This window comes from Dendronephthya gigantea, unplaced genomic scaffold, assembly GCF_004324835.1.
Source record: "Dendronephthya gigantea isolate DGI-Jeju-01 unplaced genomic scaffold, DenGig_1.0 000197F, whole genome shotgun sequence".
NCBI lineage: Eukaryota > Metazoa > Cnidaria > Anthozoa > Malacalcyonacea > Nephtheidae > Dendronephthya > Dendronephthya gigantea.
This window is the reverse complement of record NW_021163207.1, coordinates 297,003-316,497: the sequence shown is the minus strand read 5'-3', so window position 1 is coordinate 316,497 and position 19,495 is coordinate 297,003. Positions and strand designations below refer to the sequence as shown.

Sequence of the window (19,495 nt, the reverse complement as noted above, 5' to 3'; positions counted from 1 at the left end):
TATTCGATCTTATCGAGGTAAAATAGATACCATGTAACAAAATAATTGTTCCAAATATACCACATTGGAGTTTATTAGACCTTTCCATTTAGGGTAGAATATACCACATTTCTTTTTTTTTCGACCTTCACTTATATTTTTTTCGTGTTTTACTTGGTACCTTTTTAAAGACTAGTGTGTTATTTTGGCTAATTTTATACTTATTTTTACGTTTGTGATTTGTTCAAAGACGCGAATCAGGTGCAGCTCCTGATGTATGTATGAAATAATATCCATTCGGAACCCTAAACGTGGCTAGTTGTACGCTTTTATGATGTACCTGTACAGCTGGTGCCATTGCCTTCATATCCTTCGTGACAAATACATACATACAATCCATTAACAGTGGTGCAATTTGCATTCACATGGCAAGGATTGTCTTCGCACATATTGACATCTTTAAGACAGTTAAAATTATTATTTTAGCTTTGATCAGGAAAAGATTGTTTCTTTTTTTCTTATGGGAAACTGGAATTAAAAGTTGTTGCACAAAATACTTTCGGCACCAGTACTTTGACTAGAGTTGTATATGTACATATATTACATAATTATAAACCCGAATAAAAAAAATTATATCTCTAAGCTCTACCTGTACAATTTTTGCCGTTTCCTTCATAGCCCTCATGGCAGGTACATTCATACGAACCATCTACATTTGTACAATTTGCATTTTCATCACAAGGATTTGTTTCGCATTCATTGATATCTACACAAAGATGAAACGGTTAATTTGAATATTTAAGCTATTAATAGGCTGTAATATATCTGTAGTATTTCCGAACATTTCAGTGCAAATAAAAAATTCAGTCGTTAAATTTTAACTTGTTATAAATTCTTTTCGCTTTCCTAGGTACTTTTGTTGGTCTGACAATTTCTTAGCCGATCTTAACAATCTCTCAGCGTGACCTTTTTTTAAACTATTTCGGACCTTTTTTGATGTTTTGCAATATTAGTTTCTTGTGAAATTGATTGTTTTTACGCTATATAAATAATTGCCCTGATGTTAACGATCTTCCTTGACCTCTGTCTTCTACATAGATATTAACTTTTTCAAGCAGCACAAAAATGTTTAAAAAATTAATAAAAGTTTAGATATTAATCAACCAAAATAATTTAGACAATTCGAAAAACCTCCTATTCGGTGGATAGCGCCATTATTTATTACCTGGATTAGTAGTTGGTGGAATGGTGCCTGGAAAGGGAAAAGGAAATTCTTCCATATTTTATTTTATGTAAATTATGCAGCGGCGTAGGGCAGGTGAATATTCATATATTCAGTTCTACCAGACGGAGACTCACCCCCGAATTTCTTTCTAGTTACGCCACTGAATTTATGCCGAAATATTTTTCCTATTCTTAGCTCCTCGAAATGGCAGTAATAGTAATATAGATATCGTTTCATGTTAACGAATAACTCAATTACCCTATGGATTATTTCATTTCAATTATGTCCCTCAAACGACCCGCTGCTGACGTCGATCAGGTCAATGCATTTAATGTCAAATTTCTTAACTCTAATAATACACGTGCCTTATAGCATCTTGGTCGGGTTGAAGACCATTAAGTTTATTATCCCTTTGCTCATCGCTGCCGGTATATACTGCAACCGGTATAATTATATTGCAAGCGTTTGAAATCAGTTCAAACAAAATAAGTGTTGCCTTTTTTGGATTAAATTTTATCGATCAGTTCATATCTTAGATATTAATTTTACCTGGACTTGATGTATAAGAAGGCGTCGTATCTGTTAATAAAAATTTTTTTTTTTACATTCTCAAAGATTATAATCACTGTTTAAATTCTGTCAGCTGTTAATTAGCCAAGCAAGTGAAACAACTTAACAGCTTAGTATACAAAGAAGACCATTTTTAAACGCTAAAAATTCGCAGTTCGCTCACCTTAATTTTCAAGAAAACTGAGATTCATGATTTTACCTGGATTAGATGTATTAGAGGATCTTGTAACGTTGCCTATAAAGAAAATAAATGTATGTAAATGTAAATGTGTGCCATAAACGTAACTGGCTGCAAATAAATTTTGAAACGTGATAAAAAACGGCAAACAAGGGCCGAAAAGATTATGTTAAAGAAGCGAAGAGCTGCCAAACTTAATTTTTGTATCAACTATATACCTAATTAATAATGTTAGTTTGTACAATCTTTTCGACAACGAATATTCGTCTAAAAACTGTTTTACACATCTGCAGTCGTATCGTAGCGAGATGTGGCGTATTTCCTTGTTTAAGTATCGTAGCAAAACGTTGTGAATCTTTAATCTTTATATCTCATCGATTCATTTTACGCGCGATTCGTTGCAATGCGAAACGGACCTAAAGCCTTATTGAATGCATGGTTTGTTTCTGACAATCATGCTAAGGGTTAATTTGAATCGATTTGATCGATTGAAAAACCTGCTATTCGTCGGATAACCGCATCTGGGCAGTGAAATATCAACATTGAGTACCAATTATTTATTACCTGAATTAATAGTGGGTGGAATGGTGCCTGTTAAGAGAAAAGGAAATTCATCCATGTATTTTTTTATGTAATTTATGCGGCGGCGTAGGGGAGGTGAATATTTATATATTCAGTTCTATACCCGACGGAAACTCGCCCCACAAATTTCGTTCTAGTTACGCTACTGAATTTATGTCAAAATATTTTTCTTATGCTTAGCTCCTTGAAAGGCCAGTAATAATGATAAAGATTACATGTTAACGAATAACTCAATTATGGATTATTTCATTTCAACTATGTCTCTCAAACGAGCCGCTGCTGACGTCGACCAGGTCATTGCATGAAATGTCAAATTATATAGCTCAAATAGACAAGTGCCTTATAGCATCTTGGTCGTGTTGAAGATTATTAAGTTTATTATCCCTTGCTTATCGCTGCCAGTATATACTGCAATCGGTACAATTATACTGCAAGCGTTTGAAATCAGTTCAAATAAAATAAGTGTCGCCTTTTTTTGGATTAAATTTTATCGATCAGTTCATATCTTAGATATTAATTTTACCTCGACTTGATGTATTAGAAGGCGTCGTATCTGTTAATAAGAAATATATTAATTTTTGCACATCCTCAAAGATTGTAATGACCGTTTAAATTTTGTCATATGTTAATTTGCCAAATTAAACAGTGAAACGACTTAACAGCATAATATACAAAGAAGGCCGTTTTTAAAAGCTAAAAGTCGGCTCAGTTCAATTTTCAAGAAAAAGATTGATGATTTTACCTGGATCAGATGTATTTGAAGGTCTTGTCACGTTGCCTACAAAAAAAAACAAAAAACTGAAAACTTTTAAAAATTGGTAACAGTTTTCTGACCTTCTCTCTAAATGCACGAACCACGGATTGTCTTTTGCTTTGCGCCAAATAATTTTTGAAACGGGATACAAAATGGCAAAGAAGGACAAACAAAATGAAATTTTTAGAGAATATAGCGGTTTGTGTCAGAAATTTTTTTTTCCTCCAGTTAGGAGCAAATTCTTTACGGTTTCCTAGGATGCTTTTGTTGCTCTGACAATTTCTTGACCGATCTTTACAATCTCTCAGCGTGATATTTTTTCAACTATTTCGGACTTTCGCACTGATTCCTCTAGTGTCGTTAGTGTCGGGGGGGGGGCAATTAGTCAAATATTCACCTTTGGCAATATTAGTTTATTATGAAATTGATTGTTTTTACGCTATATAAATATTTGCCCTCCTATATCTTCCCTGGCCTCTGTTTTCTAGATAAATATTGAATTTTTCAAGCAACACAAAAATGCTTCAAAAAAAATAAATATTTAGATATTAATCAACAAAAATAATTTATAGATCGATCGAAAAACTTGCTATTCGGTGGATAGCGCCATTCGTCGAATAACCGCGACTGGGCAGTGAAACATCAACATTGAGTACCAATTATTTATTACCTTGATTAGTAGTGGGTGGAATGGTGCCTGTAAAAGAGAAAAGGAAATTCTTGAATGTATTATTTTATGTAATTTATGCGGCGGCGTAGGGGAGGTGAATATTTATATATTAAGTTCTATACCCGGCAGTAGCTCACCCCACAAATTTCGTTCTAGTTACGCCACTGAATTTATGTCGAAATATTTTTCTTATTCTTAGCTTTTTGGAAGGCCAGTAATAATGATATAGATTACATGTTAACGAATAACTCAATTAACCTATGGATTATTTTATTTCAATTATGTCCCTCATACGACCCGCTGCTGACGTCGACCAGGTCATTGCATGAAATGTCAAATTACGTAACTCAAATACACAAGTGCCTTATAGCATCTTGGTCGTGTTGAAGATTATTATGTTTATTATCCCTTGCTTATCGCTGCCAGTATATACTGCAATCGGTAAAATTATACTGCAAGCGTTTGAAATCAGTTCAAATAAAATAAGTGTCGCCTTTTTTTGGATTAAATTTTATCGATCAGTTCATATCTTAGATATTAATTTTACCTCGACTTGATGTATAAGAAGGCGTCGTATCTGTTAATAAGAAATATATTAATTTTTGCACATCCTCAAAGATTGTAATGACCGTTTAAATTTTGTCATATGTTAATTTGCCAAATTAAACAGTGAAACGACTTAACAGCATAATATACAAAGACGGCCGTTTTTAAAAGCTAAAAGTCGGCTCAGTTCAATTTTCAAGAAAAAGATTGATGATTTTACCTGGATCAGATGTATTTGAAGGTCTTGTCACGTTGCCTACAAAAAAAACAAAAAACTGAAAATTTTAAAAATTGGTAACAGTTTTCTGACCTTCTCTCTCAATGCACGAACCGCGGATTGTCTTTTGCTTTGCGCCAAAAATGTGACTGGCTGCAAATAATTTTTGAAACGGGATAAAAAATGGCAAAGAAGGACAAACAAAATGAAATTTTTGGAGAATATAGCGGTTTCTGTCAGAAAATTTTTTTTCCTCCAGTTAGGAGCAAATTCTTTACGGTTTCCTAGGATGCTTTTGTTGCTGTGACAATTTCTTGACCGATCTTTACAATCTCTCAGCGTGATATTTTTTCAACTATTTCGGACTTTCGCACTGATTCCTCTGGTGTCGTTAGTGTCGGGGGGGGAGGGCAATTAGTCATATATTCACGTTTGGCAATATTAGTTTATTATCAAATTGATTGTTTTTACGCTATATAAATATTTGCCCTCCTATAACGATCTTCCCTCCTATAACGATCTTCCCTGGCCTCTGTTTTCTACATAAATATTGAATTTTTCAAGCAACTCAAAAATGCTTAAAAAAAAAAAAAATTTAGATATTAATCAACAAAAATAATTTATAGATCGATCGAAAAACTTGCTATTCGGTGGATAGCGCCATTCGTCGAATAACCGCGACTGGGCAGTGAAACATCAACATTGAGTACCAATTATTTATTACCTTGATTAGTAGTGGGTGGAATGGTGCCTGTAAAAGAGAAAAGGAAATTCTTGAATGTATTATTTTATGTAATTTATGCGGCGGCGTAGGGGAGGTGAATATTTATATATTCAGTTCTATACCCGGCAGTAGCTCACCCCACAAATTTCGTTCTAGTTACACCACTGAATTTATGTCGAAATATTTTTCTTATGCTTAGCTCCTTGAAATGCCAGTAATAATGATAGAGATTACATGTTAACGAATAACTCAATTAACCTATGGATTATTTCATTTCAATTATGTCCCTCATACGACCCGCTGCTGACGTCGACCAGGTCATTGCATGAAATGTCAAATTACGTAACTCAAATACACAAGTGCCTTATAGCATCTTGGCAGTGGCGTAGGAAGGGGGGGGGCACTGGGGGAACGTGCCCCCCCCCCAAGATTTTTCAACGGACCAAAAATGCCCTTTTTGTGAAAAAAATGCCTTTTTGGAAAGCGAAAAGAAAGAAAAAGTATCTACTATTTCCCAATAATCCTTAAATTGAGAGGGATTTGCGGCCATTTCAGAGGCATATATCTCAAAATTTTCTCAAGGGAGCATGCCCCCGGACCCCCCTAGCCGTACGAAGCCCAAGAAATACGAAAAATGCTATGCGGTCGGCGGTCCCTGAATCAAACCGTCCCTACATATATATTTTTATTAACCATTTTAACCGTCATTTTTATTAACCAAAAGTGGCCCTAGAAGCTGGTGCCCCCCCCAACCTCTGGATGCTTCCTACACCCTTGCATCTTGGTCGTGTTGAAGATTATTATATTATCCCTTGCTTATCGCTGCCAGTATATACTGCAATCGGTACAATTATACTGCAAGCGTTTGAAATCAGCTCAAACAAAATAAGTGTTGCCTTTTTTAGATCAAATTTTATCGATCAGTTCATATCTTAGATATTAATTTTGCTCGACTTGATGTATAAGAGGGCGTCGTATCTGTTATTAAGAAATATTTTATTTTTGCACATCCTTAAAGATTGTAATTACCGTTTAATTTTTGTCATATGTTAATTTGCCAAACAATGGAAACGACTTAACAGCATATTATACAAAGAACACCATCTACAAAAGCTAAAAGTTCGCTTAGTTCAATTTTTAAGAAAAAGATTGATGATTTTACCTGGATTAGATGTATTAGAAGGTCTTGTCGCGTTGCCTATAAAGAAAATAAAATAACTGAAATTTTCTAAAATTGGTAACAGTTTTCTGACCTTCTCTCTCCTTTCACGAACCACGGATTGTCTTTTAATTTGCGCCATAAATGTGACTGGAAATCAGTCGCCTGATATTCAAATAACATGCAAAATATGTATTCGCACTCGATAGATGATATTACTGAAATTGCCTTCATCAAAGGTTCACAGAATACAGAAATGAAAAGTTACTGAATACAAATAAAATTGCTTTAGTTCACGACATGTTTTTCATCAATGTTTTTTTAAACAGAGGATTTTTACCAGTGGGGTGGGGTCGGGGAAAACATGGGGATAAGGCCCCTCATGATCTATATGTTAAAAGAGGCCCAATATGACTAGATCTGATTGTAGCAAATTAGGTATGAAGCCATTTTACATGCTATTCCATCTCCACTAAAGCCAAAGTTGCAAGAACAGTCGAACGACCCATTGGTATTGCGACATGATGCTTGAGAATGACAGTTATCAATTCCAAGTTCACATTCATTGATATCTAAGATAATACAATATAAAATACATAAACTCCCATATTTTTAACGGTTAAATCTATGTTTTTTTAACCAAAAAGAGGAAATTATATTGCAAAGGAATTATGAATTATCCTCGTCAATTTTTTTGCAAAATATTACCAAATACCATGCAAATAATTAGTATAAAGATGTAAACCTGTGCAGGTTACGCCATCTCCGGTATAACCGTTTTCACAAATGCAGTAAAACGATTCATTCGTATTGACACATGACGCTCCAATAGCGCAGTTGTGTGTTCCAAAGTAACATTCATTTACATCTAAAATATAATATTTACATAGACATGCTTTTAGAATACTTCAATTTTACTACCAGGCAGTTACTCTGACTCAGAGTGTCAGTCTGTTTTGTTCTTAACCCTAATTTTCTTACGAGCAGAAAATAGAACAAACTTTTATAAGTTTTAATATTTTCTTGCCGATATTTTGAAACTTATTTCTTACCTAATGGTGTTGAATAGTTCAGAACAAATCCCGGTGCTGACACGCTATAATCCGAGTGAAACACGATGAAGAGTTTGAGTCCAGATGATACCAGGCTTCTTGGTAATTGGTTTCCACAGAATCTGCCCAGTTTCGTCGTATTTGCTGAATCTCCATCATAAACTTCCAAATAGTCAAATCCACAACTGTAACTACCTTCCAGCTAAAACGTCATGCATTTTTTGTAAATTATTTGTCAATTTTGCACATACGAATTAAATTGATTTTAAACTGTTTAAAGGTTTAAACTATACTATTCTACGAATTTCTAAGTTCAGTCAATGAAAGATTGCTAATATTCAATTGATAGTGCAATCGTCTGCTGATTAGCTCAAAGTGTACGGATATTTTTGAATGTTCTCGTTGTTGTCTGTTGAGGGTATTTGTCGCGCCAGCTTGTTATCTTTTCTACACAATGAAATTTGCCATGAAAAGGCTTGTTTTTTTTCGAAATTCAATGAATAATAAGACAATTATTCAAGTCGGCTTTCGCAAGTTATCTAGGATATACTGACATTGACCTCTGCCTGAACATTCCGGATACCCTGCGCTCCCTCATCCAATAATTATATTGGAATCGTCACTTCCGGTGAAATGGAGCTAAGGTTTGGTTGAGAAGAATTTACTTCCATATAAATTCAGCTATTTATATCATAATATTTCCGCTCATGCAGTTGTCCAATAAAAAGATAATTTTGTTTTCCACTTTGAACTTATAAGCCTTTTAAGCTAAACGACTTAAACGACCATAGAACAATTAACCAGACAGTTTGGCGAGTTTACGTAACCCAAATAATTTAATGTTTTGTTTTTGTTTTTATCACTGCGTACCAGGCTAATAATACGAATTCATGCATTTCTTGTTTCTTTCAAGTGCAAATATATGCCTTATGCCATATAATAGATATTTTATTACCTCGTTTGCTCGATCTTTATCGCGAGAAATATCGGTCTTCGATATTTTTGAACAAACCTTGGTCTTCGAGCTCGTTCCGTTCAAAAGACCTCGGTCCGATATTTCTCGGTAAAGATTTCACCTCGGTTAATAAGAAGTAAATATTTAGAAAGAATAAAAAAATTTTTAATCTTGAACTGTTCTAGGAATAGGATATTAAAAAATATTTTTCCTTTTCGAGAAAAGGAAATAGTTTTTATAAAAAATTGGACATTTAAAGTACTAAATATCAGCCCAGTAGATCAACTACTTCTTGATGCCAAACCTATAAGCGAGGCATAATTTTTTTCTTTGATATATTTATGTTCACTGACTGTAAAAAATCAATTTGAAAAGAAATGAATAAGCTATTTAAAAAACGATTACGTGAGTATGCTCCCCCCCCCCCGCCTATAAAGCTCGCAACGCCTCTGTTCTTTGTATTAGTTAAACCGTTTGATTTTCAATTGAACTGCGAGCGAATTAACATATCTTTCTCGACAAAACTTGAACGTTAATCGCACTGATAAAGCAAGATGGGGGAAAATCGCAAAAACGTTAGTGGATGAAGATCAATATTTAGGAAAGGATATTGATATAAACATATTTGCATGATGTTACTATGCAAACGTACAAGAATATTGATAAAGTTTACGACTGAGCGGGAAAAGAGAAACGATACACTAGCTGACGCGTAAGCAGTGTTTCGGATAAAAATGATAAACGATGAAGTTATTCGAACAAAAACATGTTATGTCGCTAAGGTTTTTTCGCCCAAACAGGGCCGGGGAGCAATAAATTAGTAAAGTAGCCTACCAAGAATGAAGTAAACTGTAGTAAAATTTTTCTTCCATTGGTGCTGGAAATCGTCCAACTGCAATCCAAGTAGTGAGGGTATGAAAGGGGATGAAGAGGGCTTGTGAGTTTTCCAGGAGGATACAGTTGACTTTCGCCGCATAATTCTGGAAATATTATTCACACAACTTATTGAAGGATAGAGCAAAGTGGAATTTATCGCCGATTATTTATTATTAGAATAGTAAATAGGAAATGTTCAAACTTGAATTAGCCTAGACCTATATATGGGCAAAGAGCATTAATTGAGGTAGGGAGCAATTATTCATATCTTCATGTTCGGCAATATTAGTTTTTATTCTCAATGCAAAAAATAATGAAAACGCAATGCCAAAGCCCTGTTTTCGAATATGCATCGTTAATAATAATTACTAATAGGTACTGTTACCTGGCGCTGATGTCGTAAAATTCGTGGAATGTTTTTCGCTGTGAAGAAATAAATTAGTATAATTATTCTCCGCAACAACTTATTTTGTTTTAGTTTGTATACTATTTAATTATGACTGCAATTGGAAACTATGGATTCCTTGTGAGTCTTGTAACAGTCATGCTAAGGGTTAATTTTTGTCTTAACTTCAACGAAATAAAAAAGATATCAAATTCAAGCGAAGAACTGCTGAGAAAAATGTGTCAACTATGCACGATCAAATCTTTATTAGCCAACACCTACGGCGGATTGCATGCATGTACGAAGGCTGGATATTCCTTTACATAGCAGGGGCCACGAAAGATCGTTAGGTTCGCGGGGGGAAAATTATTCATATTTTGGGTTAGCAATATTAGTTTCCTACGAAATTGTTTTTTTTATCGTCAGCTGAAATGAATATATAAATATTTGGCCTCCAGTTTCCAATCTTCCGTGGCCCTGCATCTACTAGACAATTATGATTGTGCGCAAAAATGTTTAAAAAGAAATAAAACATTAGGTATTAACCAACAAGTATAATTTAGATCGTTTGAAAACCCGCTTTCGGTGGAGAGCGCTATATCCGTCGAATAAACGCGGCTGGGCAGTGAAACATCAAAATTCACTACCAATTATTCATTACCTGGATTAGTAGTGGGTGGAATGGTGCCTGTAAAGAGAAAACGAAGTTCTTCCATTTTTATTTTATGTAATTTATGCAGCGGCGTAGGAGAGGTGAATATGCAAATATTCAGTTCTACCCGACGGGGCTGTATTTTAAGCTGTTGGACTTTCAAGTGTAATCCATCCGGCTGAATTAAATAATGAACACTCACCCCCAAATTTCGTTCTAGTTACGCCACTGAATTTATGTCGAAATATTTTACTTATTCTTAGCTCCTTGAAATGCCAGTAATGGTAATATAGATTACGGCAACTCTAGACGCACGTGTATTCTTGGAATCGGTATATACTGCCAGCGTTTGAAATCAGTTCAGACTAAATAGGTGTCGCCTTTTTGGATTAAATTTTATCGATCAGTTCATATCTTGGATATTAATTTTACCTCGACTTGATGTATAAGAAGGCGTCGTATCTGTAAATAAAAAATATATTTTTGCACTCTCAAAGATTATAATCTCCGTATAATTTTGTGAGCTGTTAATTCGCCAAACAAGTGAAACGACGGCACGGCAATATACAAAGAAGACAATTTATAAAAGCTAAAATTTTACTAGCTCTGTTCAATTTTCAAGAAAAAGATTGATGATTTTACCTGGACTAGATGTATTAGAAGGTCTTGTTGCGTTAGCTATAAAAAAAAACAAATAAACTTAATTTTTACAAATTGGTAACATTTTTCTGACCTTCTCTCTCCATGCACGAACCACGGATTGTCTTTTGATTTGCGCCATAAATCTAAATGGCTGCAAATAAATTTTGAAGCAGGATAAAAGAGAGAATATAGCGGTTTCTATCAGAAATTTTTCTTCGTCCAGTTTGGAACAAATTCTTATCGCTTTCCCAGAATGCTTTTTGTTGCTCTGACAATTTTTTGACCGATATGTTGACAATCTCTCAGCGTGATACTTTTTAACTAATTCGGACCTTCGGACAAGATTCCTCTGGTGTCGTTAGTGTCGGGGGGGGGGAAATTATTCATATATTCATGTTTGGCAATATTAGTTCCTTATGAAATTGATTGTTTTAACGCTATATAAATAATTGCCCTCGTGTTAACGATCTTCCGTGCTCTCTGTCTTCTACATAGATATTAACTTTTTCAAGTAGCACAAAAATGTTTAAAAAATTAATAAAAGTTTAGATATTAATCAACCAAAATAATTTAGACAATTCGAAAAACCTCCTATTCGGTGGATAGCGCCATTATTTATTACCTGGATTAGTAGTTGGTGGAATGGTGCCTGTAAAGGGAAAAGGAAATTCTTCCATATTTTATTTTATGTAATTTATGCAGCGGCGTAGGGCAGGTGAATATTCATATATTCAGTTCTACCAGACGGAGACTCACCCCCGAATTTCTTTCTAGTTACGCCACTGAATTTATGCCGAAATATTTTTCCTATTCTTAGCTCCTCGAAATGGCAGTAATAGTAATATAGATATCGTTTCATGATAACGAATAACCCAATTACCCTATGGATTATTTCATTTCAATTATGTCCCTCAAACGACCCGGCTGACGTCGATCAGGTCAATGTATGAAATGTCAAATTACTTAACTCAAATACACACGTGCCTTATAGCATCTTGGTCGGGTTGAAGACCATTAAGTTTATTATCCCTTTGCTCATCGCTGCCAGTATATACTGCAACCGGTATAATTATATTGCAAGCGTTTGAAATCAGTTCAAACAAAATAAGTGTTGCCTTTTTTGGATTAAATTTTATCGATCAGTTCATATCTTAGACACCAATCTTACCTGGACTTGATGTATAAGAAGGCGTCGTATCTGTTAATAAAAATATATTTTTTACATTCTCAAAGATTATAATCACTGTTTAAATTCTGTCAGCTGTTAATTAGCCAAGCAAGTGAACAACTTAACAGCTTAGTATACAAAGAAGACCATTTTTAAACGCTAATTTTCGCAGTTCGCTCACCTTAATTTTCAAGAAAATGAGATTGATGATTTTACCTGGATTAGATGTATTAGAGGATCTTGTAACGTTGCCTATAAAGAAATAAATGTATGTAAATGCATGTAAATGTGTGCCATAAACGTAACTGGCTGCAAATAAATTTTGAAACGGGATAAAAAACGGCAAACAATCCGAAAAGATTATGTTAAAGAAGCGAAGAGCTGTCAAACTTAATTTTTGTATCAACTATATACCTAATTAATAATGTTAGTTTGTACAATCTTTTCGACAACGAATATTCGTCTAAAAACTGTTTTACACATCTGCAGTCGTATCGTAGCGAGATGTGGCGTATTTCCTTGTTTAAGTATCGTAGCAAAACGTGGTGAATCTTTAATCTTTATATCTCATCGATTCATTTTACGCGCGATTCGTTGCAATGCGAAACGGACCTAAAGCCTTATTGAATGCATGGTTTGTTTCTGACAATCATGCTAAGGGTTAATTTGAATCGATTTGATCGATTGAAAAACCTGCTATTCGTCGGATAACCGCATCTGGGCAGTGAAATATCAACATTGAGTACCAATTATTTATTACCTGGATTAGTAGTGGGTGGAATGGTGCCTGTTAAGAGAAAAGGAAATTCATCCATGTATTTTTTTATGTAATTTATGCGGCGGCGTAGGGGAGGGGAATATTTATATATTTCTATACCCGACGGAAGCTCGCCCCACAAATTTCGTTCTAGTTACGCCACTGAATTTATGTCAAAATATTTTTCTTATGCTTAGCTCCTTGAAAGGCCAGTAATAATGATAAAGATTACATGTTAACGAATAACTCAATTAACCTATGGATTATTTCATTTCAACTATGTCTCTCAAACGAGCCGCTGCTGACGTCGACCAGGTCATTGCATGAAATGTCAAATTATATAGCTCAAATAGACAAGTGCCTTATAGCATCTTGGTCGTGTTGAAGATTATTAAGTTTATTATCCCTTGCTTATCGCTGCCAGTATATACTGCAATCGGTACAATTATACTGCAAGCGTTTGAAATCAGTTCAAATAAAATAAGTGTCGCCTTTTTTTGGATTAAATTTTATCGATCAGTTCATCTTATCAGATCAGATCAGTTCTTAGATATTAATTTTACCTCGACTTGATGTATTAGAAGGCGTCGTATCTGTTAATAAGAAATATTAATTTTTGCACATCCTCAAAGATTGTAATGACCGTTTAAATTTTGTCATATGTTAATTTGCCAAATTAAACAGTGAAACGACTTAACAGCATAATATACAAAGAAGGCCGTTTTTAAAACCTAAAAGTCGGCTCAGTTCAATTTTCAAGAAAAAGATTGATGATTTTACCTGGATCAGATGTATTTGAAGGTCTTGTCACGTTGCCTACAAAAAAAACCAAAAAACTGAAAATTTTAAAAATTGGTAACAGTTTTCTGACCTTTTCTCTCAATGCACGAACCACGGATTGTCTTTTGCTTTGCGCCAAAAATGTGACTGGCTGCAAACAATTTTTGAAACGGGATAAAAAATGGTAAAGAAGGACAAACAAAATGAAATTTTTAGAGAATATAGCGGTTTGTGTCAGAAAATTTTTTTTCTTCCAGTTAGGAGCAAATTCTTTACGGTTTCCTAGGATGCTTTTGTTGCTCTGACAATTTCTTGACCGATCTTGACAATCTCTCAGCGTGATATTTTTTCAACTATTTCGGACTTTCGCACTGATTCCTCTAGTGTCGTTAGTGTCGGGGGGGGGGGCAATTAGTCAATATTCACCTTTGGCAATATTAGTTTATTATGAAATTGATTGTTTTTACGCTATATAAATATTTGCCCTCCTATATCTTCCCTGGCCTCTGTTTTCTAGATAAATATTGAATTTTTCAAGCAACACAAAAATGCTTAAAAAATAAATATTTAGATATTAATCAACAAAAATAATTTATTGATCGATCGAAAAACTTGCTATTCGGTGGATAGCGCCATTCGTCGAATAACCGCGACTGGGCAGTGAAACATCAACATTGAGTACCAATTATTTATTACCTTGATTAGTAGTGGGTGGAATGGTGCCTGTAAAAGAGAAAAGGAAATTCTTGAATGTATTATTTTATGTAATTTATGCGGCGGCGTAGGGGAGGTGAATATTTATATATTCAGTTCTATACCCGGCAGTAGCTCACCCCACAAATTTCGTTCTAGTTACGCCACTGAATTTATGTCGAAATATTTTTTATGCTTAGCTTTTTGAAGGCCAGTAATAATGATATAGATTACATGTTAACGAATAACTCAATTAACCTATGGATTATTTTTTTCAATTATGTCCCTCATGCGACCCGCTGCTGACGTCGACCAGGTCATTGCATGAAATGTCAAATTACGTAACTCAAATACACAAGTGCCTTATAGCATCTTGGTCGTGTTGAAGATTATTAAGTTTATTATCCCTTTCCTCATCGCTGCCAGTATATACTGCAATCGGTAAATTATACTGCAAGCGTTTGAAATCATTTCAAACAAAATAAGTGTTGCCTTTTTTAGATCAAATTTTATTGATCAGTTCATATCTTAGATATTAATTTTGCTCGACTTGATGTATAAGAGGGCGTCGTATCTGTTATTAAAAAATATTTTATTTTTCCACATCCTTAAAGATTGTAATTACCGTTTAATTTTTGTCATATGTTAATTTGCCAAACAATGGAAACGACTATATTATACAAAGAACACCATCTACAAAAGCTAAAAGTTCCCTCAGTTCAATTTTTAAGAAAAAGATTGAAGATTTTACCTGGATTAGATGTAATAGAAGGTCTTGTCGCGTTGCCTATAAAGAAAATAAAATAACTGAAATTTTCTAAAATTGGTAACAGTTTTCTGACCTTCTCTCTCCTTTCACGAACCACGGATTGTCTTTTAATTTGCGCCATAAATGTAACTGGAAATCAGTCGCCTGATATTCAAATAACATGCAAAATATGTATTCGCACTCGATAGATGATATTACTGAAATTGCCTTCATCAAAGGTTTGCAGAATACAGAAATGAAAAGTTGCTGAATACAAATAACTTTGCTTTAATTCACGATATGTTTTTGATCAATGTTTTTTTAAACAGAGGATTTTTACCAGTGGCGTGGGGTCGGGGAAAACATGAGGATAAGGCCCCTCATGATCTATATGTTAAAAGAGGCCCAATATGACTAGATCTGACTGTAGCAAATTAGGTATGAAGCCATTTTACATGCTATTCCATCTCCACTAAAGCCAAAGTTGCAAGAACAGTCGAACGACCCATTGGTATTGCGACATGATGCTTGAGAATGACAGTTATCAATTCCAAGTTCACATTCATTGATATCTAAGATATTACAATATAAGATATATAAACTCCCATATTTTGAACGGTGAAATCTATGGTTTTTTTAAGCAAAAAGAGGAAATTATATTGCAAAGGAATTATGAATTATCCTCGTCAATTTTTTTCAAAATATTACCAAATACCATGCAAATAATTAGTATAAAGATGTAAACCTGTGCAGGTTACGCCATCTCCGGTATAACCGTTTTCACAAATGCAGTAAAACGATTCATTCGTATTGACACATGACGCTCCAATAGCGCAGTTGTGTGTTCCAAAGTAACATTCATTTACATCTAAAATATAATATTTACATAGACATGCATTTTAAGAATACTTCAATTTTACTACCAGGCAGTTACTCTGACTCAGAATGTCAGTCTGTTTTGTTCTTAACCCTAATTTTCTTACGAGCAGAAAATAGAACAGACTTTTATAAATTTTAATATTTTCTTGCCGATATATTTTGAAACTTATTTCTTACCTAATGGTGTTGAATAGTTCAGAACAAATCCCGGTGCTGACACGCTATAATCCGAGTGAAACACGATGAAGAGTTTGAGTCCAGATGATACCAGGCTTCTTGGTAATTGGTTTCCACAGAATCTGCCAAGTTTCGTCGTATTTGCTGAATCTCCATCATAAACTTCCAAATAGTCAAATCCACAACTGTAACTACCTTCCAGCTGAAACGTCATGAATTTTTTGTAAATTATTTGTCAATTTTGCACATACGAATTAAATTGATTTTAAACTGTTTAAAGGTTTAAACTATACTATTCTACGAATTTCTAAGTTCAGTCAATGAAAGATTGCTAATATTCAATTGATAGTGCAATCGTCTGCTGATTAGCTCAAAGTGTACGGATATTTTTGAATGTTCTCGTTGTTGTCTGTTGAGGGTATTTGTCGCGCCAGCTTGTTATCTTTTCTACACAATGAAATTTGCCATGAAAAGGCTTGTTTTTTTTCGAAATTCAATAAATAATAAGACAATTATTCAAGTCGGCTTTCGCAAGTTATCTAGGATATACTGACATTGACCTCTGCCTGAGCATTCCGGATACCCTGCGCTCCCTCATCCAATAATTATATTGGAATCGTCACTTCCGGTGAAATGGAGCTAAGTGTTTGGTTGAGAAGAATTTACTTCCATATAAAATTCAGCTATTTATATCATAATATTTCCGCTCATGCAGTTGTCCAATAAAAAGATAATTTTGTTTTCCACTTTAAACTTATAAGCCTTTTAAGCTAAACGACTTAAACGACCATAGAACAACTTAACCCAGACAGTTTAGGCCGAGTTTACGTAACCCAAATAATTTAATGTTTTGTTTTTGTTTTTATCACTGCGTGCCAGGCTAATAATACGAATTCATGCATTTCTTGTTTGTTTCAAGTGCAAATATATGCCTTATGCCATATAATAAATATTTTTTAACCTCGTTTGCTCGATCTTTATCGCGAGAAATATCGGTCTTCGATATTTTTGAACAAACCTTGGTCTTTGAGCTCGTTCCGTTCAAAAAGACCTCGGTCCGATATTTCTCGGTAAAGATTTCACCTCGGTTAATAAGAAGTAAATATTTAGAAAGAAAAAAAATTTTTAATCTTGAACTGTTCTAGGAATAGGATATTAAAAATATTTTTCCTTTTCGAGAAAAGGAAATAGTTTTTATAAAAAAATCTGGACATTTAAAGTACTAAAATTATCAGCCCAGTAGATCAACTACTTCTTGATGCCAAACCTATAAGCGAGGCATAATTTTTTTTTTGATATATTTATGTTCACTGACTGTAAAAACAATCAATTTGAAAAGAAATGAATAAGCTATTTAGAAAACGATTACGTGAGTATGCTCCCCCCCCCCGCCTATAAAGCTCGCAACGCCTCTGTTCTTTGTATTAGTTAAACCGTTTGATTTTCAATTGAACTGCGAGCGAATTAACATATCTTTCTCGACAAAACTTGAACGTTAATCGCACTGATAAGCAAGATGGGGGAAATATCGCAAAAACGTTAGTGGATGAAGATCAATATTTAGGAAAAGATATTGATATAAACATATTTGCATGATGTTACTATGCAAACGTACAAGAATATTGATAAAGTTTACGACTGAGCGGGAAAAGAGAAACGATACACTAGCTGACGCGTAAGCAGTGTTTCGGGATAAAAATGATAAAACGATGAAGTTATTCGAACAAAAACATGTTATGTCGCTAAGGTTTTTTCGCCCAAACAGGGCCGGAGGAGCAATAAATTAGGTAAAAGTAGCCTACCAAGAATGAAGTAAACTGTAGTAAAATTTTTCTTCCATTGGTGCTGGAAATGGTCCAACTGCAATCCAAGTAGTGAGGGTATGAAAGGGGATAAGAGGGCTTGTGAGTTTTCCAGGAGGATACAGTTGACTTTCGCCGCATAATTCTGGAAATATTATTCACACAAACTTATTGAAGGATAGAGCAAAGTGGAATTTATCGCCGATTATTTATTATTAGAATAGTAAATAGGAACATGTTCAAACTTGAATTAGCCTAGACCTATATAGGGGCAAAAGAGCATTAATTGAGGTAGGGAGCAATTATTCATATCTTCATGTTCGGCAATATTAGTTTCTTATTCCTCAATGCAAAAAATAATGAAAACGCAATGCAAAGCCCTGTTTTCGAATATGCATCGTTAATAATAATTACTAATAGGTACTGTTACCTGGCGCTGATGTCGTAAAATTTCGTGGAATGTTTTTCGCTGTGAAGAAATAAATTAGTATAATTATTCTCCCGCATCAACTTATTTTGTTTTAGTTTGTATACTATTTAATTATGACTGCAATTGGAAACTATGGATTCCTTGTGAGTCTTGTAACAGTCATGCTAAGGGTTAATTTTTGTCTTAACTTCAACGAAATAAAAAAGATATCAAATTCAAGCGAAGAACTGCTGAGAAAAATGTGTCAACTATGCACGATCAAATCTTTATTAGCCAACACCTACGGCGGATTGCATGCATGTACGAAGGCTGGATATTCCTTTACATAGCAGGGGCCACGAAAGATCGTTAGGTTCGCGGGGGGGAAAATTATTCATATTTTCGGGTTAGCAATATTAGTTTCCTACGAAATTGTTTTTTTTTATCGTCAGCTGAAATGAATATATAAATATTTGGCCTCCAGTTTCCAATCTTCCGTGGCCCCTGCATCTACTAGACAATTATTGATTGTGCGCAAAAATGTTTAAAAAAGAAATAAAACATTAGGTATTAACCAACAAGTATAATTTAGATCGTTTGAAAAACCCGCTTTTCGGTGGAGAGCGCTATATCCGTCGAATAAACGCGGCTGGGCAGTGAAACATCAAAATTCACTACCAATTATTCATTACCTGGATTAGTAGTGGGTGGAATGGTGCCTGTAAAGAGAAAACGAAGTTCTTCCATTTTTTTTATGTAATTTATGCAGCGGCGTAGGAGAGGTGAATATGCAAATATTCAGTTCTACCCGACGGGGCTGTATTTTAAGCTGTTGGACTTTCAAGTGTAATCCATCCGGCTGAATTAAATAATGAACACTCACCCCCAAATTTCGTTCTAGTTACGCCACTGAATT

The 19,495-nt window shown here is 34.4% G+C and overlaps 2 protein-coding genes and 1 long non-coding RNA gene across 3 annotated transcripts in view; all 3 read right to left on the bottom strand.

Annotated features, from left to right (window-relative positions):
- Positions 1-308: 308 nt before the first annotated feature.
- LOC114539277 (fibrillin-1-like) lies at positions 309-11,843 on the bottom strand. The gene is made up of 17 exons (XM_028559906.1): positions 11,789-11,843; positions 11,167-11,202; positions 10,534-10,560; positions 9,446-9,591; positions 7,657-7,858; positions 7,350-7,472; positions 7,060-7,176; positions 6,608-6,643; positions 5,457-5,472; positions 4,756-4,760; positions 3,277-3,312; positions 3,058-3,087; positions 2,517-2,543; positions 1,974-2,009; positions 1,205-1,231; positions 629-688; positions 309-436 (listed from the first exon to the last, which is right to left on the bottom strand). The coding sequence occupies exons 1-17, from the start codon at positions 11,841-11,843 to the stop codon at positions 309-311; spliced, it is 1,107 nt and encodes a 368-aa protein (XP_028415707.1).
- A 3,931-nt stretch (positions 11,844-15,774) lies between these two features.
- Positions 15,775-16,473, bottom strand: LOC114539279. The gene is made up of 3 exons (XR_003688864.1): positions 16,369-16,473; positions 16,058-16,180; positions 15,775-15,884 (listed from the first exon to the last, which is right to left on the bottom strand). It is a non-coding gene; the product is annotated as an uncharacterized LOC114539279 (long non-coding RNA).
- Positions 16,474-18,166: 1,693 nt separating this feature from the next.
- Positions 18,167-19,495, bottom strand: part of LOC114539276 (bone morphogenetic protein 1-like) — a 31,473-nt gene continuing 30,144 nt past the window's right edge. The window contains exons 20-22 of the mRNA XM_028559905.1: positions 19,272-19,298; positions 18,601-18,639; positions 18,167-18,315 (exon numbers count right to left, since the gene is read on the bottom strand). Of these exons, the coding sequence (XP_028415706.1) occupies positions 18,167-18,315; positions 18,601-18,639; positions 19,272-19,298 (215 nt within the window). The remainder of the gene's footprint in view (positions 18,316-18,600; positions 18,640-19,271; positions 19,299-19,495) is intronic.